The sequence below is a fragment of the Cotesia glomerata genome, linkage group LG8, assembly GCF_020080835.1.
Source record: "Cotesia glomerata isolate CgM1 linkage group LG8, MPM_Cglom_v2.3, whole genome shotgun sequence".
Taxonomy (NCBI): Eukaryota; Metazoa; Arthropoda; class Insecta; order Hymenoptera; family Braconidae; genus Cotesia; species Cotesia glomerata.
The window spans coordinates 3,640,640-3,667,980 of record NC_058165.1 but is presented as its reverse complement, the minus strand read 5'-3'; the positions used below and the strand labels follow the sequence as shown (position 1 = coordinate 3,667,980).

Here is a 27,341-nt window from a genome sequence, read left to right as displayed (position 1 = left end):
TTCTTTATTTAAGATTATATTTTTCGGAATTTTAAAATTTGTAAAATTAATTATTTTAAATTACATTTAATATTTACTTTCTAAGTTCTAGTAATTTATTAATTCGGAATGTTGTTAGTCTGACTAGTTGACTGCAACCCAAATATCTTAACGCTCACGCAGTGTTGCCAGACTTTTCAAACGATCAGTTTCTCGTTTGTGATTGGCTAAAATAAGTACATAAACAGCAAAAAGTTTTAGGCTTGTCAATAATGACTCTAAAGTATATGTACCATACACTCTAGCACAAACTTTTGACGACGGAAGTCGCGAGGGTACTACCTTAATGTCATAACAAGTAGTCTATATTTACCTACAGCGATGTATGATGTCTACAGTCAGCTGACAGTCTACAGTCTACAGTCTACAGTTAAGTCTGAACGTTGAGAGTTGAGACATATGACCACACCGCGTGACGAAGTGTTAAGTGTTAATAAAAGTTGAAAAACTTGAAAAGCTGCAACTACGTCATTCAAGGTTAATTTATTTTCTGAAAGTAAGGTTTATTTTTATTTTCTTATTGTCGTTTGTCGTCAAGTGGTTGATAGTCGGCATTCAGTTTTTACTCATTTGCGTTTGCACTGCCTCACCGCTCTGACAGTTCAGTTTTTCAGTTTACAGTTTTCAATAATTTTCAGTTTAGTTTTTTTAAGTACACATTTTATTATTTACAGGCAGTTATTTATTGCAATGTCGACCAAAAAACCTGAAGCTACTGTGCCAAATAGCATCAAATTTCTTATTGGAGGAACATCAGGGTAAATTTTATATTTTTTTTTTTATAATTAATGTCAATATATTAATTAAAAAACTGAAATTATTAATGATACTAAAATTAGCCGAAGTTCAAGAATTTTTTATTAATTAAATTACAAGTAAAAAAAAATTGCACGGATAATTTTTCAAAACTTCTACATGTGAAATTTTTTTATAATAATTTTTTCATTAAAAAAAATTATAAAAATTTTCATTTCGGTTAATTTAATTTTCATAATTATTATAATTTATAATTGTAAAATGAGTTTAAATTTCTTTATTTTTTTATTTTACTTCATTTATTAAATTAAAATTAAAATTAAAAAATATTTTTTAAAAATTACACTTGAAATTTTTTTGTAATAATTTTTTTTATTGAAAATATTATTACGTCATTATATAAAATAAATTTATTTTTAAATTTAACATTTTTTAATTAATATTAGAAATATTATTCATTATTATTATTCTAATATTAATCTTGTATTTTTAAAAATAAATTTTTTGTTAATTTAATTAAATTTAAATTCAATCCGTGATTTATTTGTAATATAAACTATTTAATTAAAGAATGTTAACCTTAATTAAAATAAAAAATAACTAATGAATAATAATTGAATATACAGAATGGCTGCAACATGCTTTGTTCAACCTTTGGACTTGATCAAGAATCGTATGCAATTGAGTGGACAGAAGACATCGACCTTAAGCGTAGTCTCTTCAATTGTTAAAAATGAAGGTTTTTTTGCTATGTATTCTGGCCTAAGCGCTGGATTATTACGACAAGCGACGTATACAACAACAAGATTAGGAGTTTATACATGGCTTTTTGAAATTGCTTCGTAAGATATTGCATTTATTTTTAATCTTTTGATTTATGGACGTCTGATAATTTATTGAATTTTTTTTCACTGAAAAAAAAATAGAGAAAAAAAAAATTATACTTGTAACAATTTGAAGAAATTTTTTTAAAATAGTTTTTTAGTAACAATTTATCTTATAAATAAAATAAAAAAAATTAGCAACCTTGCAATCGCTATGTAACTGTCGTGACTTGTGAACTATGAAAAATTAAAATTTTGCATTATTAAATGATGACTTTTGTTAAATTGCACTGAGCTTTCTTAAATATTGACGTTTTTAAAGATATAAGCTCATCCCAATGTTACACTCGTCGATACCTTTCATTTGAGTACCCACATCAATTTTTAATATATATATATATATATATATATTAAATTATATTATATTTTCAGTCACTGAAAAAAGTTACACTGAGTAAAAAATTACATCTTTCTCTAATCATAACTGTCAAAACAAATTTTAATTGTTATTTTCACATAAATTTTCTCAGATGGTATAGAGACTTCATACCGATAAAATATTATGGTAAAGAAATAATAATGAAAAATTAGTCATTATCCAACAATTTGAATCGGGTAGTCTGGCTTATAATATTAACCATCTTTGATTTAATAAAATTAATACATATATATATATATATATATATATATATATATATATATGCTATATATATATATATATATATATATATATATATACATAAAATATATTAAAAATTGATGTGGGTACTCAAATGAAAAGTATCGACGAGTGTAACATCGGGATGAGCTTATATCTTCAAAAATGTCAATAGTTCACAAAATAAAGTAATTTCTTAAATATTGATATTTTTTAAGATGTAAGCTCATCCTGATGTTACACTCATCAAGAGCTTTCATTTGAGCACCCACATGCATTTTTATATATTTTTCATATATTCATACATATAAATATATAAAATATATGAAAAATTGATGTGGGTACTCAAATGAAACGTCTCGACGAGTGTAACATCGGGATGAGCTTATATCTTCAAAAATGTCAATAGTTCACAAAATTAAGTCATTTCTTAAATATTGATATTTTTTAAGATGTAAGCTCATCCTGATGTTACACTCATCAAGAGCTTTCATTTGAGCACCCACATGCATTTTTATATATTTTTCATATATTCATATATATATAAATATATAAAATATATGAAAAATCGATGTGGGTATTCAAATGAAAGGTCTCGATGAGTGTAACATCGGGATGAGCTTATATCTTTAAAAATGCCAATCGTTCACGACATACAGGTTCATTTCTTAATAATGTATCTAGAGATAGAGCATTTTTGAGTGCAGCCTCAATACTTATCATAGCTAAAAAATCCGATTTTATCATATGAATCTTGGAAACAAAATTTTTCTTATTCTCTTAATAATATAGAATATTAGTTTAATTATTTTAATTTAATTTATTTATTTTATAATTTTTAATGTTTTTCTGTTAATTAGGAAAGACTCACAGCCTAACTTTTTCGTTAAAGCTGGTCTGGGAATGGCTGCCGGTTGTGTTGGAGCTTTTGTAGGTACTCCAGCTGAGGTTGCTTTAATTCGAATGACTGCTGACGGACGACTTCCAATATGTAATTATTTTTTTTTATAAATAAAAATTTATTTTTTACTCAACATAAAAGATAAAAATATTAAAATTTTTTTATATAAATTACAGCCGAGCGACGAATGTATAAAAATGTTTTCGATGCTTTATTCCGAATAATTAGAGAAGAAGGAATTTTGACACTCTGGAGAGGCGCGATACCAACAATGGGTCGTGCTATGGTTGTAAATGCTGCTCAATTAGCATCATATTCTCAAGCTAAACAAGCTTTACTTGATTCTGGTAATTTTTTTTAAATAAAATTTATTTAAATTATAATAAAATAATATTTAATATCAGCAATTAATTATAAAAATTATTATTATTATTATTATTATTATTATTATTATTATTATTATTATTATTATTATTATTATTATTATTATTACAAATTGTTATATTATTACAGGATACTTCGAAGAAAACATTATGCTCCATTTCACTAGCTCAATGATTTCCGGATTAATAACAACAGCCGCATCAATGCCAGTTGACATTGCTAAAACACGTATTCAAAATATGAAAATGATTGATGGCAAGCCTGAATATAAAGGAGCTTTCGATGTACTGGGAAAAGTCGTCCGTAGCGAAGGAATTTTTGCTTTGTGGAAAGGATTCGTACCATATTATGCTCGATTAGGGCCTCATACTGTTCTTACATTTATCTTCCTCGAACAAATGACAGCTTCTTACAAAAAATTTTCTTCTAATTAAATTCTCATCAGCACATTCAAACATAAACGTGTAATTTTCTTATATTAATTGGTACTTTCATTTTAAATTTAAATCTTCATTTTTTTAAAACGCATAATTTTATTATTAAAAAAAAAATCACATTTCAAAGCTCATAATCAAAAAAATATACAATTTAATTTCAAATTTATTATCATATATAATAATTCATATTTATGTGCATTAATTTTTTTGCTTTTATACTTTAAAATTTAAAAATTCAATTCCAGGTTAAAAAAAATAATATTTTTTACTAAAAAAAAAATAATATTTTTTTTGTACAAAAAAAATGATTTTTTTTATTTAAAAAAAAATGATTTTTTTTTACTTAAAAAAAAAAATTTTTTTTTTATTTAAAAAAAAAATTAATATTGTAATAAAAAATTAATTTTAAACAATTTTATTTCTTAGCTGAAGAAAAATTTTTCTTACAATAATTTGTTATAAAAAAAATTTTGAATGAATATCTTGTAAATTTTCGAAAAATTTTTTATTTCTTTAGTTAAGAAATAAATTTATTAAAAATTTTAAACAAATTAATTATTTATTACAAAATTTCTATTTTTTTTTTAATGAATTTTTTTTTTAGTGTGTAATATATTAAAACATAAATTCTGAAAAAATAATGCAAATATTAACAAAGCATAATTAACTTACGTGAAAAATAGTCAAATATGTGTTCAATAGTTTTATATTAAAAATTAATTTTTAATATTTTTAATCTTTTAAATTAATTTGGTAATCGAACGAAACATTGCTTACAATAATTGCAAACATAGACAATTAATCTTTTAAAAATATTGTTATACAAAAATTTAGTCAGTTAAAGTGTTAATCAGTTGTGCTGAGACTCATTAATTAATATATAATTTATAAATTAATATTCCAATTTTAGTACTAGCAATTCTAAAAAATTATTGAGTGGTTTGTATTAATTAAAGGATTTTATTTTTATTTTAATTCATAAAAAAAATTTAACACTACTCATAATCAATATGATCAATGCCATCAGTGAATTTTTATAAGAAACAGAAAATTTACTTACTATAACGAAACATTCTTTCCAAACATTCTAAATAAATTTTTAAGATCGTCTGGTACGTATCTTAATTATTTAAATCTTGTAATTGTAAAAGGTTAAATATAGTTTGTTAATTTCTGTATATAGTAATAAATCCTGTGGATTTATAAACTATTGTTGTGTTTATTAATTGCAGATTAGTTTCCTTAAATGCAAAAAATTTTCGTAATTTATTTTATATTAAGAAAAATTAATTAAATTGTGCTTGATAAATTGCTTATTAACTATTAATAAATCTATATTATTAAGGGAATAAGAAAAATTTTTTAGTCAGTGTATTTAAATGATAAAATGGGTTTTTATGGTTGAATTTGGTGACATTAGAAAGGTCTTGACTTGAATTTGTGCGTTTTCAAGATTTCATATCATTCTCACCAATCGTCAATTTATGATGATAAGTATGTAGGCTGCATTCGAAAATGCTCTATCTCTAGATACATAATTAAGAAATGACCTTGTATCTTGTGAAATCTTGACATTTTTAAAGATATAAGCTCATCCCAATGTTACACTCATCAAGCCCTTTCATTTAAGTACCCACATCAATTTTTTATATATTTTATATATTTATATATATTATATATATATATATGAATATATGAAAAATATATAAAAAAATTCATGTGGGTACTCAAATAAAAGCTCTTAATGAGTGTAACATCAGGCTGAGCTTAAATCTTTAAAAACTTCAATAATTAAGAAATCACCTTGTATTTTGTGATCTATTGACATTTTTAAAGATATAAGCTCACCCCGACAGTACACTCATCAAGACCTTTCATTTGAGTACCCACATCAATTTTTCATATATTTATATATATTATATATATGTATATATGAAAAATATATAAAAAATGCATGTGGGTATTTAAATGAAAGCTCTTGATGAGTGTAACATCGGGATGAGCTTACATCTTTAAAAATATCAATTATTAAGAAATTACCTTCTATCTTGTGAAATATTCACATTTTTGAAAATATAAGCTCATCCCGATGTTACACTCATCAAGACCTTTCATTTGAATACTCACATCAATTTTTCATATATATCTCATATATTTATATACTTCACAAATACCAAATATATAAAATATATAAAAAATGCTATGTGGGTACTCAAATGAAAGCTCTTGATGAGTGTAACATCAGGATGAGCTTAAATCTTTAAAAATATCAATAATTATGAAATGACCTTTTATCATGTAAACCATTAACATTTTTAAAGATATAAGCTCATCCGGATGTTACACTCATCAAGAGCTTTCATTTGAATACCCACATCAATTTTTCATATATTTATATACTTCACAAATACCAAATATATAAAAAATGCCATGTGGGTACTCAAATGAAAGCTCTTGATGAGTGTAACATCAGGATGAGCTTAAATCTTTAAAAATATCAATAATTAAGAAATGACCTTTTATCATGTGAACCATTAACATTTTTAAAGATATAAGCTCATCCCGATGTTACACTCATTGAGACCTTTCATTTGAGTACCCACATCAATTTTTCATATATTTTATATATTTATATATATTATATATATATGTATATATGAAAAATATATAAAAATGCATGTTCGTACTCAAATAAAAGCTCTTGATGAGTGTAACATCAGGATGAGCTTATATCTTCAAAAACATCAATAATTAAGAAAATACAATGCAATTTAATAAAAGTCATTATTCAATAAAGCAACATTTTATTTATAGTTCACAATTTACTGCAGTCACATAGTAAATCCTATGTTAAAAAATCATTTATTAGCAGTTAATAAAGCTTATTAAATATAAACATATCCTTCTATCAGTGTAAAGAGAGTAGAAATTTTTGAATATATTAAAAAGTATCAAAAGATTTATTACCGACAAAGTCTCGCGCGTCTTTCTCAAATGACCTTGATAAAATCCCGATAAACGCACATGATATAAATAAATCATCTAAATACGTGATACTGATATTTATTATATAAAATAATAATTATCTAACAAAAGTTGAGTTTACGCTCAAATCAAAAGTACAAATAATAAAAAATAAAAATAACTTAAATATTAAATGAAGATGATAAAAAAAAATTATTAAATAATAATCTTTAATAAAAAAAAATAACAAAATAAAAATAAACAACACCAAAAGATATTTATAAAAAATAATAAAAAAAAAGAATTGATATAAACTAGAATAATAATGCTCGTGTGAATAAATAAAATAATTGTCAGACGCATAATGAAACTATTTATACAGAGTTTCACTTGAAGATATTCACACGTTGTTTGGCGACGATACGCGACACACGGCAGATTGTAAGGCATTAAGTGCATACGCAAGTGTACCAGTACTTAGACTTTTCAATTTTATTCATCTTATATAACAGATTTTAATTTTTATTTATTCATACATGGAGATTTAATTATCACTCAGTTTCTTCAGTATTTAATTATTGAATTACTCAGTTAAGTGCGCGTGTAGTCTTCTTTAAAGTGTTAACTAATTGTAATAAAATGTACAATTGTTTGAGTAATTGTTAACTCTTTATTTATATTTATTCAGTAATAATGAATGAAAGTTATCAAGGTAATTGTTTTAATTACTTTAAAAATGTTGGGATACTTTGGTACATTGTTAATCCCTATGAATCTGCATTTGAATCGGTTAAGGAAGTACCCGATTATCAATATAAGGTAAATTTTTTTTTATATTTATTTATTTACTTCTGAAGATATTTTGTTATTACACCTGCTCATTGAAATTATAAAAAATAAAATATAAAAGTTAATTTAATGAAGAATATACAATTAGTAACGCAAATTTAACAATTCATAATCATTGGTCCAAATTTTTGATATTACGGCGAAAATATTGTTCCTAAAAAAAAAATTTCTGTAATTTTAAAAATACACAGAAAGATAAATTTCTTGACTGAAGAACAAAATTCTTGGCTCAAGAAAATTTTCTAATACCTGAAGAAAGACCGAATTTGTGTTGGCCGAATTAAAAATTTTTCTTTAAATTCTATTCTTGGATGAAATCATTTTTTCTTAATTCAAGTTATCATAAATACCTGATAAAATAAATTTTTATATTTGATCAAGATTTTTAGATACTTTAGGGAAGCAGCGCTACTTACTTCAGCTGAGAAAAAAATTTTCTCACCTTGAGAAAATTTTTCTCGAGAATATTTGATACCTATTTTATATTATTTTAGCGTGCAATTATACATATTGAATAAAAAAAAAATTAGGAAAACGGTTGACCCTAAAGGCTATCCCTGCAACTTCCCGCTAATTCCGTTAATACCTGGCCGCTTTTTTGAGCTCTTCGAGCTCAAAAGTACAATCTGTGTGTTGTTTTAAGCTCTCCGAGCTCAAAAAGGTACCTTTTCTATGCTTTTGAGCTCTTTGAGCTCAAAAGGCTGATAGAAGTTTTATAGAACACTATTTTTTGAATGTTCATACCGCAATAACTTTTGAATGAATGAACCGATTTTTACGCGGTTGGCGGCATTCTATGTAGTTTTTTAAGCCTTATAAATAATTTCTAAGTTTCAATTGGTCAAACTAGAAATTTCGGAGTAACTCTGAAAAAACACTTTTTTCGGTTTTCTTTCGTTCACGATATCTCTCGAACGAATCAACCGATTTTGACCGGATTGGCGGCGATCGACGTGGTTTTTCAAGGTTGAGAGCTGATTAGTTTTTGGAATCGATCGGTTGAGCCGTTTAAAAGTTATCCCAAAAAAACCACTTCAGAAAAAATTTTTTTTCCTACTTTTTTTTAGATTTCTTCAAATTTCTCAAAATCTATCGGTCCGAATCGGTTCAAATTAACAGGAAATCTAAGTTTGTCGAAGCCCTTTCGAATGGCACCAACCGCGATGAAATCGGTTCAACCGTTCAAAAGTTATAAGAGGTTTACATACTTACACACACACACACACACACATACATACAGACATAGTGACATCCTCGCGGGAATAGTCAGGAAAGCTTCCTAGGACCTCAAAACGTCGAGATCTGATGAAAACTCGATTTTCGGAAAACGGGGTAAAACCAATAACTTCCCGATTTTTGAAAATTTTCAATTTTCTTAGCGGGAAGTTAAAAATGATGAAATATTATTTGATCTTCCCATTTGACATGTTTATCAATAAAAATATTAATGAAAATTTACTTCTATCTTTGTATTTAATTTTTTGGAGCAAGAGAGAAATTTTCTCAAGACAAGAAAATTAACTTCTATCAAGAACTAAATTTTTTGGAGCAAGAGGCTGAATTTCCTCAAAACAACAAGATTTTCTTGACTTAAATAAATTTTCTTGGATCAAGATATCTATTTCTTAAAGCAAGAGAATTAATTTTGTTGGAATAAGGGAAATTTCTTGTGTCAAAAAAAAATTTTTTTTCGCTCAAGAAAATAATTAGGAAGAAAAATATTTTCTCGGCTTAAGTGAACCTTTTTTTCTGTGTATTTTTGCTGTAATTTTAACTAAGAGTCATAATCATAATTATCAAAAAATTTGAACTTTTCAAATTAATTCATTCAGATTAATCTTAATTTTGAAATTATAATTTCAGCGAAAATATTGATTTTTTTTTTAAATCATAAACATTTTTTTTGTAAAATCAAATTTTGAACTTTTGTTTAAAAAATTTTTTTATAGGACCAATAATTTCGCCGTAATATAAAAAATTTCAATGATAATTTGTCATTGTTTTAAAATTAGAGCAAAAATTCTAAGTAATAAAATAAAACATATCTTTTATTTATTTAAAGGTAATTGTTAATTTTTTAAACTAAATTCCATCTGAAACAAGTAAAGTATATTATCTTATCTTCTTTTATAAGATTATGATATTTAATATTTACGATAACTCTTTGTGTCAGATAAATTAACTTTAAGATAGAATTGAAAAAGTGTCGATTAATTTTACCAAAAGTGTACTAAAAAAAATTTTTTTATTTGCAGTCATGGTTTCCATTTTTTCTTCTTATAATTTTAGAGCAATTGATATTGCTCTGGAAGAAAAAAAGTAGCTTCCGCTTCAACGATCATATTACTTCTCTTTCCCACTGGATGCTCCAAGAGTCTGGACGGTAAGCTTAGGTAACATTTTATTATATGTATTTATAATAATTTATAATTTAATCAGTAATTTATAATTTAAAATAATTAGACTAAGAAAAAAATTTTTTTTTTAAATAATTATCAATAACTAATTCAAAAATAGAATATTCTTTCGAGGTGCCGAATATTATCTTTACATTTACATAAACAACAACTACCGGTTGATAAATCTACCTTGGAATTCATTATGGTCATGGTACATCACTCTTATAGGCGTTGATTTTTGTTACTATTGGGTCCATCGTGCTAACCATGGTAAGATTTTATTTGGAAGGCTTAATTTAAGGGGGTATTTTGGTTTACAAGCTTGAATTTAAAGTCATTTTTAAAGTGCCGTAAAAAAAGGCAATCAATATTATAACTATTCATTCAGTTTTGTAGCTTTTAAGACTAATTAAATAGTAAAAAAATAGTAGCAAAAGAATCCTACATATAGAAATTTAAAAAAAATTGCAAGTGAGAATTTTTAAAAATATCATTATTATAATATTTGATTTTTTTATCATTAAAATAATATATTACTTACAACCTTGCAGTCACTACATGACTGCAGTGAATTGTAAACTATAAATAAATAAAATTTTGCTTTATTAAATAATGATTTTTGTTAAATTGCACTGTACTTTCTTAACTATTGACGTTTTTAAAGATATAAGCTCATCCCGATGTTACACTCGTCAAGAGTTTTCATTTAAGTACCCACATGCATTTTTATATATTTTTTATACATACATATATATAATATATATAAATATATAAAATATATGAAAAATTGATGTGGGTACTCAAATGAAAGGTCACGAAGAGTGTAATGTCGGGGTGAGCTTATATCTTTAAAAATGTCAATAGTTTACAAGATACAAGATAATTTCTTAATTATTGATATTTTTGAAGATATAAGCTCATCCTGTTGTTACACTCATCAAAAGCTTTCATTTGAGTACCCACATGCATTTTTATATATTTTTCATATATACATATATATAAATATATAAAATATATGAAAAATTGATGTGGGTACTCAAATGAAAGATCTCGAAGAGTGCAATGTCAGGGTGAGTTTATATTTTAAAAAATGTCAATAATTCACAAGATACAAGGTAATTCCTTAATTATTGATATTTTTAAAGATATAAGCTTATCTTGATGTTACGCTCATCAAGAGGTTTCATTTGAGTACCCACATGCATTTTGATATATTTTTCATATATACATATATATAAATATATAAAATATATGAAAAATTGATGTGGGTACTCAAATGAAAGGTCTTGATGAGTGTAACATCGGGATGAGCTTCTATCTTTAAAAATGTCAATATTTCACAAGATAAAAGGTCATTTCTTAATTATGTATTTAGAGATAGTTTTTTCGAATGCAGCCTAAGTATACTTATCATAATAAATTGACTATCGGTGAGAATGATATGAAAAGGCACAAATTAAAATCAGGACCTTTGCAATGACTCTAAATTTCACTAAAAAAACCGATTTTATCATATGACTATCCTGGAGACAAAATTTTTCTTATTCTCTTAATAATATAGATTTTATCAAATAAAAAAAAAATTTGATAATTATTATTAAAAAAAATTGATAATTATTATTAAATTTATTCAATAAACAGAGGTGCATTTTTTGTGGTCGCAACACCAAGTCCACCATAGCAGCGAGGAATTTAATCTTGTGGTTGGCCTCCGGCAGTCAATACTGCATCAGTGGTGTAGTTTCGTACGTAAATATTGAGTTACACTTACTTATTAAGCAAAAAAAAAAAAAAAAAAAAAACCATGGACTTTATTCTACAGATATTTTACTTGCCGCTGGCATTATTTATCCCCCCAGCGAATTTCATAGCTCACCATCAGTTCAACTTGATTTACCAACTATGGATTCACACGACAGTAATCGAGGACCTGGGAGTCCTCGAGTTTATTTTCAACACCCCAAAGCACCACCGAGTACACCACGGCTGCAATTTATATTGCTTAGACAAAAACTACGGAGGAGTCTTGATTATCTGGGACAGATTATTTGGTACTTTTATCAATGAATTGAAGGATACCGAAATTATTTATGGCCTTGTTGTTAGTCCAAGAACTTTTAATCCTTTATATTTGCAGGTAAATATTATTATTATTATGATTGTAATTCTGAAGTTGACAGAGATCGTTCATTTTTTTTTATCTTCTTAACAAATAAATTTATATAAAAAAATTCTACTTCTAGAAAATAAAAAATTTAAGGTGCAAAATTTTTAAAAATTAGTTTTTTTTTGTAATTGATTTTTTCAACTTTTTTACAAATTAATTTTCTTGTAATAATTTATTTAATAAATAAATTCTAAAAATTTTTCAATTTTATGTGGCTAATTTAATTACAATTTCTCTTATTGAAAAATTTGTAAGAAAAATTTTTTTAGATAGTCCATTTGCAGAAATTTTGAAAAACAATAAAAGCAATTTTTAAATATCTTTTTCGTTTTAATTTAATTAATGAAAAAAGTCAAAAAAAAATTTTAACGCCTGCTAATTTTTGTATCATTTAAATAAGCAAAAATTTTAACATGTTTGGATTTTAGTTGTTAAATAAATTAATTCAAGAAAATTAGTTTTAAAAAAATTGCAATTATTGTTTTTTAAAATTTCTAAACCTGCAATTTTTTTTGTTACAATTTTTTTGTTGAAAAATTCTAATTACAATACTTATTTATGACATTAAAGTTATTACAGCAGTCATTTGACAATTTTTTAATTTTAATTTTATTTAAAAAAAAAAACCTTTGTTCGAAAAATTGCAATTGTAATTAAAAAAAATTTTTTTTTCTTATTTTTTTGATACTAAAATTAGCAGACATGACAATTTTTTTATTTTTCCTTAAATATAAATTATTTTTAAAAAATTGCATCTATAATTTTTTAAAGCTTCTAAAGATGAAATTTTTAAAATAATTTTTTTAAAAAAATTAGGAAAACGGTTGACCCTAAAGGCCATCCCTGCAACTTCCCGCTAATTCCGTTAATGCCTGGCCGCTTTTTTGAGCTCTTCGAGCTCAAAAGTACAACCTGTGTGTTGTTTTAAGCTCTCCGAGCTCAAAAAGATACCTTTTCTATGCTTTTGAGCTCTTTGAGCTCAAAGGTCTGATAGTAGTTTCATGGAACACTATTTTTTGAATGTTCATACCGCAATAACTTTTGAATGAATGAACCGATTTTTACGCGGTTGGCGGCATTCTATGTAGTTTTTTAAGCCTTATAAATAATTTCTAAGTTTCAATTGGTCAAACTAGAAATTTCGGAGTAACTCTGAAAAAACACTTTTTTCGGTTTTCTTTCGTTCACGATATCTCTCGAACGAATCAACCGATTTTGACCGGATTGGCGGCGATCGACGTGGTTTTTCAAGGTTGAGAGCTGATTAGTTTTTGGAATCGATCGGTTGAGCCGTTTAAAAGTTATCCCAAAAAAACCACTTCAGAAAAAAATTTTTTTCCTACTTTTCTTTAGATTTCTCCAAATTTCTCAAAATCTATCGGTCCGAATCGGTTCAAATTAACAGGAAATCTAACTTTGGCGAAGCCCTTTCGAATGGCACCAACCGTGATGAAATCGGTTCAACCGTTCAAAAGTTATAAGAGGTTTACATACTTACACACACCCACACACACACACACATACATACAGACATAGTGACACCCTCGCGGGAATAGTCAGGAAAGCTTCCTAGGACCTTAAAACGTCGAGATCTGATGAAAACTCGATTTTCGAAAAACGGGGTAAAACCAATAACTTCCCGATTTTTGAAAATTTTCAATTTTCTTAGCCGGAAGTTAAAAATTATCAAAGATCTGCTAAATTAATTTCCATAATTTATTGCTGAGATTAAGCACTAATTAACATTACTTACCCTTAGACTTTCTATACCAAAGCGATGATTGACAAAAGCCTGAAGATGGAGACATTTGGTGATAAATTGTCAGTGTATTGGAAAGGACCCAGTTGGTTCCCAGGATCTCCAAGGCTTGGACTGGATGAGTACAAAATAAATGTAAATAATATTACTTTAATAATTTTAGAATTAAAAATAAAATTTTTTTTTTTTTTTAATTTATTTACTTTAAATACTTACAAATATTTTGACAGGTGACTTCCAGGAAGAAATACAATCCATCATTAGCAACCTGGATGAAGTTTTATATAACAATTCATTTTTCAATTGCATTTTACATGCATTTCTATCTTTATAGTCAAGAACAAGTAAGTAAATAAAAATAAAACTATCTCTTCTTTTAAATTAATTGATTATTTAATTATTTATTTGAATTTTTTATTTCAGGACTGGCAATTAGTAATGATAAAAAATGCATTTGCATTAACATCAATTGGTTTATTGTTTGACCGACATAAATACGCAATAATTATTGAATTAATGCGATGCATTTCAAACCTAGTCTTCTTTAATCACATTTATTACTTTTATTGTATTTATGCTTTATCTTCTTGCTTTTGGATTATTTATTTAATCAATTGTAAAAAACATTTATTGTAAATTATTATTTTGAAATTAATTTAAATCTGATTATTTTTATTATTTTAATTTTTTCTAACAAAATATTTTTTTTAAATTTGCATCGATATTTTTTAAAAATTTGCATCGATAATTTTTAAAAATTTTTTTAAATAGAATTTTTATGATATTTAATTTTATTTAATAAACAAATTTATTCTGAAAAATTAATTTTTTAAAAATTACATTTTTTATTTCTTCATTTAAATTTTTTGCAATAAATTATCGACAAAAATTATTAAAATTATCGAATTTTTTGGTTCATTATGTAAATTAGAATTTAAAAAAATATTTTTAAAAAAATACATCCATTGTTCTTAAAATTTTCTTCAAGTAAGATTGAAAAAAAAAACTTTTTGTTAGATATTTTTCAATAAGAAAAACTCTAAAAATTGTTAAATGTCTTCTAACTTTATTTTCATAGATTTTTTTTAATAATTTAAACAAATTTATTCTGAAAAATTAATTTTTAAAAAATTACATTTTTTATTTCTTCATTTAAATTTTTTGCAATAATTTATAAGTAACAAAAATTATTAAAATTATAAAATTTTTTTTACTTTCTTCATTATCTAAATTAGAACTAAAAAAATATTTTTTTAAAATTGCATTCATTAATTTAAAAATTTTTTTGTCACAAATTATTCAATAAGAAAAACTTTAAAAATTGTTAAATGTTTGCTAACTTTATTTTTATATTTTTTTTAATAATTAAATTAGAACAAAAAATTTTTTTTAATTGCACTTAAATTTTTTACACGTGAAATTTTTCTTTTTATTTATTTTTTTTTAATAAAAAAATTTTTTTTAATAACTAATTTTATTTTTACATTTTTCTTCTTTATATTTTATTAATTAAAAAAATTCATAAAAATAATCAGATGTATTTTAGTATTTTAAAAAAGTTGACTGAAAAAAAAATGCATTTTAATAAATTAATAAAAAAATAAATTTTTTTTATTTTTTTAAGTACCTTTAAGGAAGTCCTTTCGCTCCAGTTGAGTCATAACAACTGTAGTAGTAAATTTTCAATAAATTAAAATACAAAACCCATAAAAATTCCTAAAATTCAAAAATAAATAGTATATGAGGCATTAATCGTTGAAATTTTGAAAATTAAAAAAAAAAATAGTTAAATACAAAAATTAATTTGACTGTAGTAAATCAGCTGTTAGTAACCTGTCCGTGATTTGGCAACGCTTTATTTCAGTTGTTTACATTTTTATTTGCACAATATAACCTTAACCGTGTTTAACTTTTTGCAGTCAGTGTAAATAAATAAATTAATTAAAAATGTTTAGCCACAAAACCATAACATTCTAATGTCTCATGGCAGGAATGCTAGTATTTTTTAATCATTGTTTTATTTTTCAATTATGAATTATGAAAATTTGTTAACAATAAATTAACTAAAAAGTATGCATGAAAAACATAAGCGCGTTAAAGTTTAGTTTGAATTTATTGAATGGTCTGAAGCTCGCGCGCTACGCAACGTTGCCAAATCTTTTGACTCCATTTTATTGTAGGTAACTTGAGAATTTTTTGTGATTTTTAAATATTAACTAGTATACGTTGCGCGCGCAAGCGCGCGTGTGAATTTAGTATGGAATTATCTATATTTTCATACTTATGATATATTTGACCAATCACGTTACGAATAGTTTGTCTAATTGTGTATATTTTCATATTTTTCATCTAAATTATAAGAGTGGATTTCTCAATAAATATCTCGGTAACTGATAATATATTTTACTGCAAAAAAAGAAACCTGAATATTTCGAAAATCTGATTTTTAGTTTTTTTTTACTTCATCTAATCCATGACTGATAGTATAATTCGAGAAATACTGCAAACGTCTGATTTTCTCGTAAGACTCTCAACAAATACTAACATTTAAAAATTTTATTTTTTCAAAAATTTGTCCGATAAAGTATAATTTAAACCTCACTATAAGATAAATAAGGACCTTGACTATTAGAAAAAAATTAAATTTACTCATAATCTAATATTTTTTATTTCACATTGGCGGCGAAAGGACCTCCTTAATTAAAAAAATTTCTAACTACCAACGCGGGAAAAAATAACAAAACAAATATGGCGGAGCCGGCAGTCGCGAGTTAACCCGAAGATTCCCGATCGTTTCTTAACGAGTTGAGACAAGCAGCAAGCACTCACGAAACACAAAGCTCTTTGTTCGTTGTTGCGTTGTATTAGTTTTAGTTTCATCTTTCATCTTTTTCCCGGCTTGAGTTATTATATTTTTACTGGTTATACCAAGGCATGTGATTTTTTCAACAGAAATTAATAAAATTAATTATCTGTCCACCTAAAATAGTAAGATTATAATGAATAATTATTTACATTAATAAAAAAAAGTTTTCTGGTGTCTTCTGAGGAAAAAAATATCATCAAAAATATCCAAGGTAATAATTGATAAATTAATATTTAATTAATTAATATTTTAATAATTAATTTTTTTTAAGTGAGTATGTTTGATGTATTTAATAGACAAATTTGGAATGCCGTGTTAAATATTTATTATGAAAGAACAAAGAACGTCAAAAGAGAAATCAGCAGACATTTTTAGTTGTTCTTAACTAATTTATCAGTTCTAAGAAAATGTGTTAAAATTTTATTTGTCAATTTTTTTAAATTCCTACATGTGGAATTTTTAAGATAGCTGACATTAGAAATTTTTTTATGATTTTATAGCTATTAAATTATTATGAAGAAAATTTTTAATGTGAAAATTATAAACAAATTAATATCATTAAGGTTAGCAGTCACTTGACCATTTTTTAATTTTTTTTTAACAAACAAATTTGTTAAAAAATTGAATTTTTAATTTGTTAAAATTTCTAAGTGTTAAAAATTCATTAACTATGAAATATCTGTTTAATTAATTTTTCATAAAATAATATTAGTGAAAATTTTTTAAAGAATTTTTTTTATTGTTGTTGATTTGTTTTAAAAATTTAAAAAAATTGACAGCTGTCAGCTAACTTCAGTATAATATTAAATAATTTTAAAAATTATGAGAATTAATTTAGAACATCTGTGATAATTTTAAGAATTTTTTTAACAAATAAATTATGACCAAAAAAATGAAGAAAAACAATTAAGATGTAGAAATTTAAAAAAATTCAATCTTAAAAATAATTTTTTGGAATAAATTTCTTTATTAAATAAATTAAAAAAATTATCAAGTGACTTGAATGACTAAAAATTAGATAGATATTTATTTATTATGCCATAAATAATTACATTAATTTAACAATATACATACTCTATATTAATTCCATATGTGAAGATTGAAAAAAAATTTTTTTTTCTAATTGATTTGTTATAAAAATTAAAAAAATTGAAATTTGTCAGCTAACTTCAATATCATAAATTTTTTTTAAATATTCTTATTTAAAAATTTTGAATAAAAGTTATTATAAATGCCGGCTGGCTTAAGTACCATTTTTGTTTAGTCGTAACTTGATCTGTCGGCATTAAAAAAAAAAAAAAAAAAACATTCTATTAAATGCTTTATCAATATCAATAATTTAAAAATAACTTTCAATAGTTTTTAATTTTTTGATTTTTTTTTTCAATAATTAAATTAAAACAAAATAAAATTTTTTTTAAATTAGACAGTTTTTTAAGTTTTTTACAAATGAAATTTTTTTTTAATATCCAGTTTTTTCAATAGAAAAAAAAAATTATAAATATTTTTAAATATCGGCTAACTTAATATTTATATAATACTAAAGTTAGCCATGAAAATTAAGTTAGCCGACATTTAAAAATTAAAAAAATTTTTTTTATTGAAAAAATTACTACAAAAAAAAGAAAAAAAAATTGTCATTTGTTAAAAACTTGAAAAACTCTAAGTACAATTTTTAAAAAATATTTTTTTGTTCTAATTTAGTTATTAAAAAACAATTACAAAATTAAAAACTTCGGCTAACTTTTAGTATCATAGTTAGTCGACATCTGAAATTTTTTAGAATTTTTTTTATTGAAAAAATTATTAGAAAAAAAAAAAAATTTCATTTGTAAAAAACTTGAAAATTTGCAAGTGTAATTTTAAAAAAATATTTTTTTGTTCTAATTTCATTAATGACAGAATATTTTAAAAATTGCACTTACAGTTTTTCAAATTTTTTACAAATTAATTTTTTTTTATTTTTTTATAACAATTTTTCAATAAAAAAAATTCTAAAAATTAGAAGTCAGTTACCTAATTAAATTAAAACAAAAAAATATTTTTTCAAAATTGCACTTATAGAGTTTTTCAAATTTTTTTCAAATGAAATTTTTTTTTTAATAGTTTTTTCAATAAAAAAAAAAAAAAAAAATTCTAAAAATTTTTTTTTAATAGTTTTTTCAATAAAAAAAATCTAAAAATTTTTAGATCTCGGCTAATTTAATTTTCATATAATACTAAAGTTATCCAACATTTTTAATTTTTTTTCAATAATTAAATTAAACAAAAAAAAATATTTTTTAAAAATTGCACTTTAAGTTTTTTACAATTTAATTTGTTATAACAATTTTTCAAAAAAAAAAAAATTCTAAAAATTTTTAGATGAGCTAACAAAATTTTAATAATGATAATTCCAACTTATTGATGACAAATTATTTCCAGCTAGATATGCTGATTCACTTGCAACCGGAGCTGATAGAAAAAGTAAACAAACATATCGTGACGATAATAAAAATGCCGGAGACGTGTTACCAAGCTCACAAATGCCTGGAGAATTCCGAGGCAGTGATGACGTTACAGAAGGCAGCTGAGGCTTACAATTCTTCCTTATATCAACTAGCAGTAACGCACTACAAATCCGCAATAGTGTTATTAAAGAGTACTTCAGACTACGAGGGATCTCCTTTGATTTCCGTGATCCAGTACTTGATCTGCAAGTGTTTGATCAAGACATCGCAGTTGGCTTCGTTGATCGAAGCCAAGGACACGTTGATAAATTTAATAGAAACTACTGATAGACTTCCGATGCTTTACTACCTGCTGAGTAGTCTTTACATCAAGACCTTCTGCTATAAAGAAGCTGATAAGTTAATAAATTATTGCTTGTCAATTTTAAACAGCTCCACAAGTATCACGAGCTTCAACATCCCGACTACCAACGAAGTAATTCCTGAGTCTACTTTTGAAGAGTTGTCCAGGTTACTTGTCCAGTTAAAGGACGAGTGCTCCGGCTGGCATCGACCCGACGCAATTTGCTTCATGAAAAATTGTAACTCTACTTCTTTGAGCAATCTTCTAGATCGCGATATTTATTTCAAGTCGCCTGCTTTTAATGGACTCGTTGTTGTTACTTGCAACAATAATATTAACCCGTGTGTTTTTAATTTTCATATCAATTGCTGGAAGCTTAAAAAAGAAGAATTGTCCCCTAATATTAAATTATCTGATAAGGATTTTTTAAACTGGAAATGTTTCACTCCTAATTGCGATAATTTTGACCAGTCTAGTATTATAAGAAAAATTGATATTTATAATAGTGATAATACTATTAAATCTCATGTTGCTTTGCCGGAAAAAATTGTCAAGCAGCAGCAGACGCCTAAAGGCGCTGTTCGGAAGCAGAAAATTAATAATCATAAAATTACACCTAAAGTTACACGGCCGAGGAATATTAGTAATATTATAAGCAAAAGTGATAATCTAAGTACAAATGTTAAAAATAAGTATAAGAAAATTAGGAATAATGAAGAGATGGTGTTGATATCGCATTTGATTAAATTAATACAGGTGAGAAATTTTTAATACGGAATTTTTTAGTTCACTTACATCTGATTTTTTTTTAAAGAAAATATTTCTTTAAATTTGCGAAGTTAAGAAAAAAATTTTTTAAGTCGAATTTTTATAAAGTTAGCAGTAATTTGATTTTTTTTTTTATTTTGTTTAATAAATGAATTTTTAATGAAAAATTATTTTTTAAAAATTACATTTTTTATTTCTTTGTCAATTTTTTTTTTGCAATAATTTATTGAAAAAAATTATTAAAATTATCGAATTTTTTGGTTCATTATGTAAATTATAATTAAAAAAAATATTTAAAAAAAATACATCCATTGTTCTTAAAATTTTCTTCAAGTAAAATTGAAAAAAAAACTTTTTGTTAGATATTTTTCAATAAGAAAAACTCTAAAAATTGTTAAATGTCTGCTAACTTTATTTTCATAGATTTTTTTTAATAATTAAACTAGCAACTAAAAATGTAATAAAAAAATAAAATTTTTCTTTATTAAATGTTAACTTTTGTTAAATTGCACTGTACTTTCTTAACTGTTGATGTTTTTAAGGATATAAGCTCATCCGGATGTTACACTCATCAAGAGATTTTATTTGAGTACCCACATGCATTTTTTATGTATGTTTCATATATAATATATATATATATGAAAAATTAATGTTGGTACTCAAATGAAAGGTCTCGATGAGTGTAATGTCGGGGTGAGCTTATATTTTTAAAAATGTTGATATTTCATAAGATACAAGGTCATTTCTTAATTATTGATATTCTTAAAAATATAAGTTCATCTTGATGTTACGTATATCAAGAGCTTTCATTTGAGTACCCACATGCATTTTGATATATTTTTCATGTATACATGTATATAATATATATAAATATATGAAAAATTGATGTGGGTACTCAAATGAAAGGTCTCGATGAGTGTAATGTCGGGGTGAGCTTATATCTTTAAAAATGTCAATAGTTAACAAGATATAAGGTAATTTCTTAATTATTGTTATTTCTAAAGATGTCAGCTCATCCTGATGTTATCCTCATCAAGATCTTTCATTTGAGTACCCACATGCATATTGATATATTTTTCGTGTATTCATATATATAAATATATGAAATATATAAGATATATGAAAAATTGATGTGGGTACTCAAATGAAAGGTCTCGATGAGTGTAATGTCGGGATGAGCTTATATCTTTAAAAATGTCAATATTTCACAAGAAAAAAGGTCATTTCTTAATTATTGATATTTTTAAAGATATAAGCTCATCCTGATGTTACACTCATCAAGAGCTTTCATTTAAGTACCCACATGCATTTTTGATATATTTTTCATATATACATATATATAATATATATAAATATATGAAAAATTGATGTGGGTACTTAAATGAAAGGTCTCGATGAGTGTAACATCAGAATGAGCTTATACCTTTGAAAATTCCAATAGTTCACAAGATACAAGGTCATTCTTTAATTATGTATCCAGAGATAAAGCATTTTCGAATGCAGCCTAAGTACTTACCATAATAAATTGACTATCGGTGAGAATGACATGAAACGTTGAAAAGGCAGAAATTCAAGTCAAGACCTTTGCAATGACACTAAATTTCATTTAAAAAACCGATTTTATCATATAATTATCCTGGAGACAAAATTTTTTTATTCTTTTAATAATATAGATTAGAACAAAAAAAAATTTTTTACACTTACATTTCAAATTTTACTATTTATTTTTTTTTAATAAAAAAAATTTTTTCAAATTACTAATTTTATTTTTATATTTTTCTTTATATTTATTAATTAAAAAATAATCAGATGTGAGTTTCAGTAATATTTTAAAAAAATTTACTGAAAAAAAATACACTTTAATAAAAAATAATCATGAAATATTAATATCACATTTAATTAAATTAATACAGGTGCGAAATTCCAACTATGGAATTGAGCAGGGAAAAGATTGGCGACCTGATCTATCCTACTACGGAGATTCTTCAATGATAGTCAGCGAAGATATGTACCCCGAAATTATCGACATAGAAGACGAAGGCCTGAAGCAGAAGAAGGATTTTCTATATTCCTATTTTTACGAGTACGTATCCTGCAACGCTCCAGTAAAAAAGGACACTTTAATGAAGAAATGGGTAGAAGCCAAGACTCTGATCTCTAACTGCGAGTTTATTTTGTACGAATTAAAGTGTCCTACTGTTGTAGAGTTTCTGTTAAAGTCCATGAAGTTCGCTATGGTAGGAGAGTATATTTGCACGCCGGCGACTCTTCCGGATGCTTATAAGCGAGTCAGTGATAATGTTTGCGGGATTTTAAAGTGTTTGATGAAAAAAGGCGGGGATAGTGATTCTGATGATGATTTAGTCAATGAGGAATTTTTGAAGAGTTTAAATTCTTTTGATTCTTCTGTTGGGGTTGATCATACTGATGATTCTACAGCTAATGGTTTTAAAAGCCAAAAAATTGATGATTTTAAAAATCAGAAAATTAATGAGATTAATTATCAAGAAGATAATTTAAAAAATATTAATAAAAATAAAAATCAAAAATTTGATGAAATTAATTGTCAAGAAAAAAATTTAAATTTTGAAAAAAATTCAAATTTTGATGAAAATTCAAATTTTGAAAAAATTAAAGAAAATTCAAATTTTGAAAAATTTGAAAAAAATTCAAATTTTGAAAAAATTGAAGAAAATTCAAATTTTGATAAAAATTCAAATTTTGAAAAAATTGAAGAAAATTTAAATTTTGAAGAAAATTCAAATTTCGAAAAAAATTCAAATTTTGAAAAAATTGAAGAAAAAATAATAATTGGAAATGAAAATGATGAATTAATAGAAGATAATTTAAATGAAAAATCTAAAACAAAAGTTTGTACAAAAACTTGTAAAAAATTATCCGAAAAATTACAAAAATCAAAAGAAGAATTACAAGATCTCCAAAAAAATTTTTCTAACTTAAAAAAAACCTTTTTAAAAAATATGTTATCCTCAGATTACGCCAGTAAAAAAAATGTCTTACTATTTAACATCCGCTTAGCAAGAAATGAATATTTAATAATAGATAAATTACAAACAGTATTGATATACTCAACTGGAACAATGTTACCATTGAGTAACGCTGAATGGATGATGCCTATTGAGAAAATGGAAAAATTATGTTTTGACTTAGACAATGATTACTCAAAAAAGTTAGAGTTATTAAATGACGAGGAGTATTGCAAGGCTATTGAGAGTATTAGTTGTATTGGTAATGTCTTACCGCATTTGCCTAAAAGAGATTTGACGTTGCTGATACAAATTGCTTTTAACTTGTATCGCGATAATTTGCGTCGGGTTGATCCGAGCTTTAATCAAGCTCCGGGTTATCCTCCGGGGTTTAACCAAACAAGCTTGTATGAAAATCCTTTGATTTATCAGCAGAGACCTCAATTTTGGAATCAAATTTCTTCTCCAGCTAATTTTAATTCTAATTATCAACAATTTCTTCCGAGAAATAATCCAGTTTATCCTGCATGGAATTCTAAATTGTTTGGTGGTAATATTAATAATAATAATAATAATAATAATAATATTAGTAATAATAATATTAATGACCAAAATAATATTAATGGTCAGTGGAGTCTTAAAGCAACTGATAATAAAATTGATTTAATTGATATTAATTCGAAAAAGGAATTTATTAATTATGATGAAATTAATTCTAAAGGTAGTTTGAGTGATATGAAGGAAAAAACTCATGCTTTTAATTATACTGAGCTTCCAGAGTCGCTAAATAATGATAAAGTCCACCAAGTATTAAATTATAATTGTGAGGAGGATCTTGCAAAAGTTTTGGAGGATTGGAAATCTATTTGGGAAGATAAGATTGATTTTAAAGAGAGTGAATACAGTGAATTTAAAGTTTATAAAGAAGAAATGGGTGGAGATAAAAAAGAGGTGGAAGAAGAAATGGGAGGTGAGTTGAAGGAAGAAATAGGGAATAAGAAGTCGCATTCGATGGATAAATTACTGAGAGAATTAAGAGCGAAGCATAGAGGAGTTTTGGAGTATGATTTACTGTACTGTGTTGAAGCGGTTAGAAAGAAGTATAATGGTTCGTTGTCTGGGTTGACTTTTGCGGAGATTATTGGGGAAGTTGAGAAGCTACTGCCGGGAAGGGAGAGATTGCAGCTGAGGAATTATGATAGGAGGATTTTTAGTAAGAAGCAGGTGAAGAAGTTGGAGAAGGTTGAGGGGACTAAGTCGGCAAGTAAGTTTTTTTTATTTATTTGTTTAAGAAAATAAATCTAACAGCTTGAGCCATTGACAGGGTTAGTTAAGTTAGTATATGAAAAATTTTTAATTTATAATCAGATGAGTTATAAATTGTACAGTAATTTAATAGTTGACTTGGTAAATGAATTAAGTATTGATGAGTTAGAAATTTAAATCCAAGAAAATAACAGTTAATAAATTGTAAATTAAGTAATTATAAATTATATTTATAAAATTGAGAGGATACAAAATTTTGGGTATTTATATTATAAAATTAAATTTAGTATCAAAGTTCGGACCTGAACTTTTGCCTTTTTGGTGTTTTATATGTTTTTTTTAAAACAATCAATTTATTATAATAAGTTTTCGAAGTAGGTATAAACAAATTAGAATTTCGTGATGAACAATTTTTTTTTTTTATATATACATGAAATAAAAATTTAATAAATAAAATTTATTTATTTATTTTGTTTTGTACGTGTCAATGTGATTATATGTCAAAAATTTATTTATATAATTAATAGACTACGAAAATTCTTTAACGGATACATCTTTATCGTAAATTGGGTTTGATATTTTTTCAACGATAGTCATTTATGATTACAACTAGCAACCTTGCAGTCACTATGTGACTGCCGTGACTTGTGAACTATAAATAAATGAAATTTTGCTTTATTAAATGAATACTTTTGTTAAATTACACTGTACTTTTTTAACTACTGACATTTTTGAAGATATAAGCTCATCCTTATGTTACGCTCATCAAGGGCTTTCATTTGAGTACCCATATGCGTTTTTGGTATATTTTTCATAAATACATATATATCATAAATATAAATATATGAAAAATTGATGTGGGTACTCAAATGAAAGGTCTCGACGAGTATAACATCGGGATGAGCTTATATCTTTAAAAATGTCAATATTTCACAAGATACAAGGTCATTTCTTAATTATTGATATTTTTAAAGATATAAGCTCATCTTGATGTTACACTCATCAAGAGCTTTTATTTGAGTACCCACATCAATTTTTCATATATTTTATATATTTTATGTATATGTATATATGAAAAATATATGAAAATCCATGTGGGTACTCAAATGAAAGCTCTTGATGAGCGTAACATCAGGATGAGCTTATATCTTTAAAAATGTCAATAATTAAGAAATGACCTTGTATTTTGTCAACTATTGACATTTTTAAAGATATAAGCTCATCCCGATGTTACACTCATCGAGACCTTTCATTTGAGTACCCACATCAATTTTTCATATATTTACATATATATATATATATGTAAATATATGAAAAATTGATGTGGGTATTCAAATGAAAGGTCTCGATGAGTGTAACATCGGGATGAGCTTATATCTTTAAAAATGTCAATAATTAAGAAATTACATTTTATTTTGTCCTCTGATGAAATTTCTAACGATATAAGCTCATCCTAACGTTGTACTCATCGAGATCTTTCATTTGAATACCCACATGAATTTTTTATATATTTCATGAATATCATATATATCAAATATATGAAATATATACAAAAATTGATGTGGGTACTTAAATGACAGGTCTCAATGAGTGTAACATCGGAATGAGCTTATATTTTTAAAAATGTCAATATTTCACAAGATAAAGTGTCATTTCTTAATTGGACACTGTTATGCATTGATGGGTTAAGTGCTATGGAAATCCTATGTACTGAACACATTATTGCATAACAGAGTCCAATTATGTATCTAGATATAGAACATTTTCGAATCCAGCTTAAATACTTATCATCATAAATTGACTATTGGTGAGAATGATATGAAACCTTAAAAAGATACAAATTAAAGTCAAGATCTTTTTAATGATACCAAATTTAACCATAAAAATCCATTTTACCATATTAATATACTGGCCACAAAATTAGTCTTATTCTCTTAATAATATAGATGTATAAAAAAATCAAAATTTAATAAAAGTAATTTCCTCTTTAGATTCGCAAAAAGTTGAGAAGAAATCAACTAGCAAGAGCAATCCTTGGGCTACACTTGACGGCTATCAGTGGACTAACGAAGATTTTGGAGAAAATGAATGTATTATCTGCACGGAAGCTATCATTAAATTTGGTAAAGTCCCTTCTTATACTCTGAGATGCAAACACACCTTCCATAAAAAAGTAAATATCATTTCTTCCTATAATAAAATTATTCATTTTTTTTTTTTTTTTTATATATATTAACTATTTTTATTTTTATTTTTTTTTATTAACTATTTTTATTTTTTTTTTTTTTTAGTGCATCAAAAATTGGTTTAACCAAAATCAGTCATGCCCTATTTGTCGTATCCACTGTATAATCGACGACGAGTTCCCACCTTTGTCTTAATCACTATTTCTTCTTAAAAAAATTTATTTTATTTTAATATTAAAAACTTCTCTTTCATTATGTTTAAGTATTATTTTTTTTTTTTACTTAAAAAAAAAATTATTTTTATATATTTGAGGTATGATTAAGTATAATATTTACAT

General features: G+C 25.0%; 3 protein-coding genes across 5 annotated transcripts; all 3 read left to right on the top strand.

Annotated features, from left to right (window-relative positions):
* Positions 1-360: 360 nt before the first annotated feature.
* Positions 361-4,066, top strand: LOC123270336 (mitochondrial 2-oxoglutarate/malate carrier protein-like). 3 transcript variants are annotated; one of them, XM_044736338.1, is made up of 6 exons: positions 361-516; positions 714-797; positions 1,422-1,637; positions 3,138-3,268; positions 3,355-3,525; positions 3,692-4,066. In XM_044736338.1, exons 2-6 carry the CDS (start codon positions 730-732, stop codon positions 3,994-3,996), a joined length of 891 nt encoding a protein of 296 aa, XP_044592273.1. In that variant the 5' UTR covers positions 361-516; positions 714-729; the 3' UTR covers positions 3,997-4,066. The 3 variants fall into 3 exon arrangements, with proteins under 3 accessions (XP_044592273.1, XP_044592271.1, XP_044592272.1); XM_044736336.1 differs by having other exon boundaries at positions 362-535; XM_044736337.1 differs by lacking the exon at positions 361-516 and adding an exon at positions 542-639.
* A 3,214-nt stretch (positions 4,067-7,280) lies between these two features.
* Positions 7,281-14,780, top strand: LOC123270719 (alkylglycerol monooxygenase-like). The gene is made up of 8 exons (XM_044736874.1): positions 7,281-7,782; positions 10,068-10,195; positions 10,330-10,481; positions 11,853-11,956; positions 12,034-12,348; positions 14,138-14,272; positions 14,368-14,481; positions 14,561-14,780. Exons 1-8 carry the CDS (start codon positions 7,657-7,659, stop codon positions 14,771-14,773), a joined length of 1,287 nt encoding a protein of 428 aa, XP_044592809.1. The 5' UTR covers positions 7,281-7,656; the 3' UTR covers positions 14,774-14,780.
* A 2,354-nt stretch (positions 14,781-17,134) lies between these two features.
* LOC123270839 lies at positions 17,135-27,340 on the top strand. Its single transcript, XM_044736984.1, has 6 exons — positions 17,135-17,214; positions 19,428-20,552; positions 22,433-23,065; positions 23,543-24,815; positions 26,809-26,990; positions 27,109-27,340. The coding sequence occupies exons 2-6, from the start codon at positions 19,434-19,436 to the stop codon at positions 27,196-27,198; spliced, it is 3,297 nt and encodes a 1,098-aa protein (XP_044592919.1). The 5' UTR covers positions 17,135-17,214; positions 19,428-19,433; the 3' UTR covers positions 27,199-27,340.
* The last annotated feature ends 1 nt before the right edge of the window (position 27,341 follows it).

Bases quoted from the DNA above. Each gene is read 5' to 3' on its own strand.
- LOC123270839 (XM_044736984.1), top strand. From the start codon at position 19,434: ATGCTGATTCACTTGCAACCGGAGCTGATAGAAAAAGTAAACAAACAT. The intron at 20,553-22,432 runs GTGAGAAATTTT...ACTTTAATAAAA, and splicing joins ATTTGATTAAATTAATACAG to AATAATCATGAAATATTAAT. The intron at 23,066-23,542 runs TATCAAGAAGAT...ACCTTTTTAAAA, and splicing joins AGAAAATTAATGAGATTAAT to AATATGTTATCCTCAGATTA.
- LOC123270336 (XM_044736338.1), top strand. From the start codon at position 730: ATGTCGACCAAAAAACCTGAAGCTACTGTGCCAAATAGCATCAAATTT. The intron at 1,638-3,137 runs GTAAGATATTGC...TCTGTTAATTAG, and splicing joins TGGCTTTTTGAAATTGCTTC to GAAAGACTCACAGCCTAACT. The intron at 3,526-3,691 runs GTAATTTTTTTT...ATATTATTACAG, and splicing joins ACAAGCTTTACTTGATTCTG to GATACTTCGAAGAAAACATT.
- LOC123270719 (XM_044736874.1), top strand. From the start codon at position 7,657: ATGAATGAAAGTTATCAAGGTAATTGTTTTAATTACTTTAAAAATGTT. The intron at 12,349-14,137 runs GTAAATATTATT...ACTTACCCTTAG, and splicing joins TTAATCCTTTATATTTGCAG to ACTTTCTATACCAAAGCGAT. The intron at 14,273-14,367 runs GTAAATAATATT...ATATTTTGACAG, and splicing joins TGGATGAGTACAAAATAAAT to GTGACTTCCAGGAAGAAATA.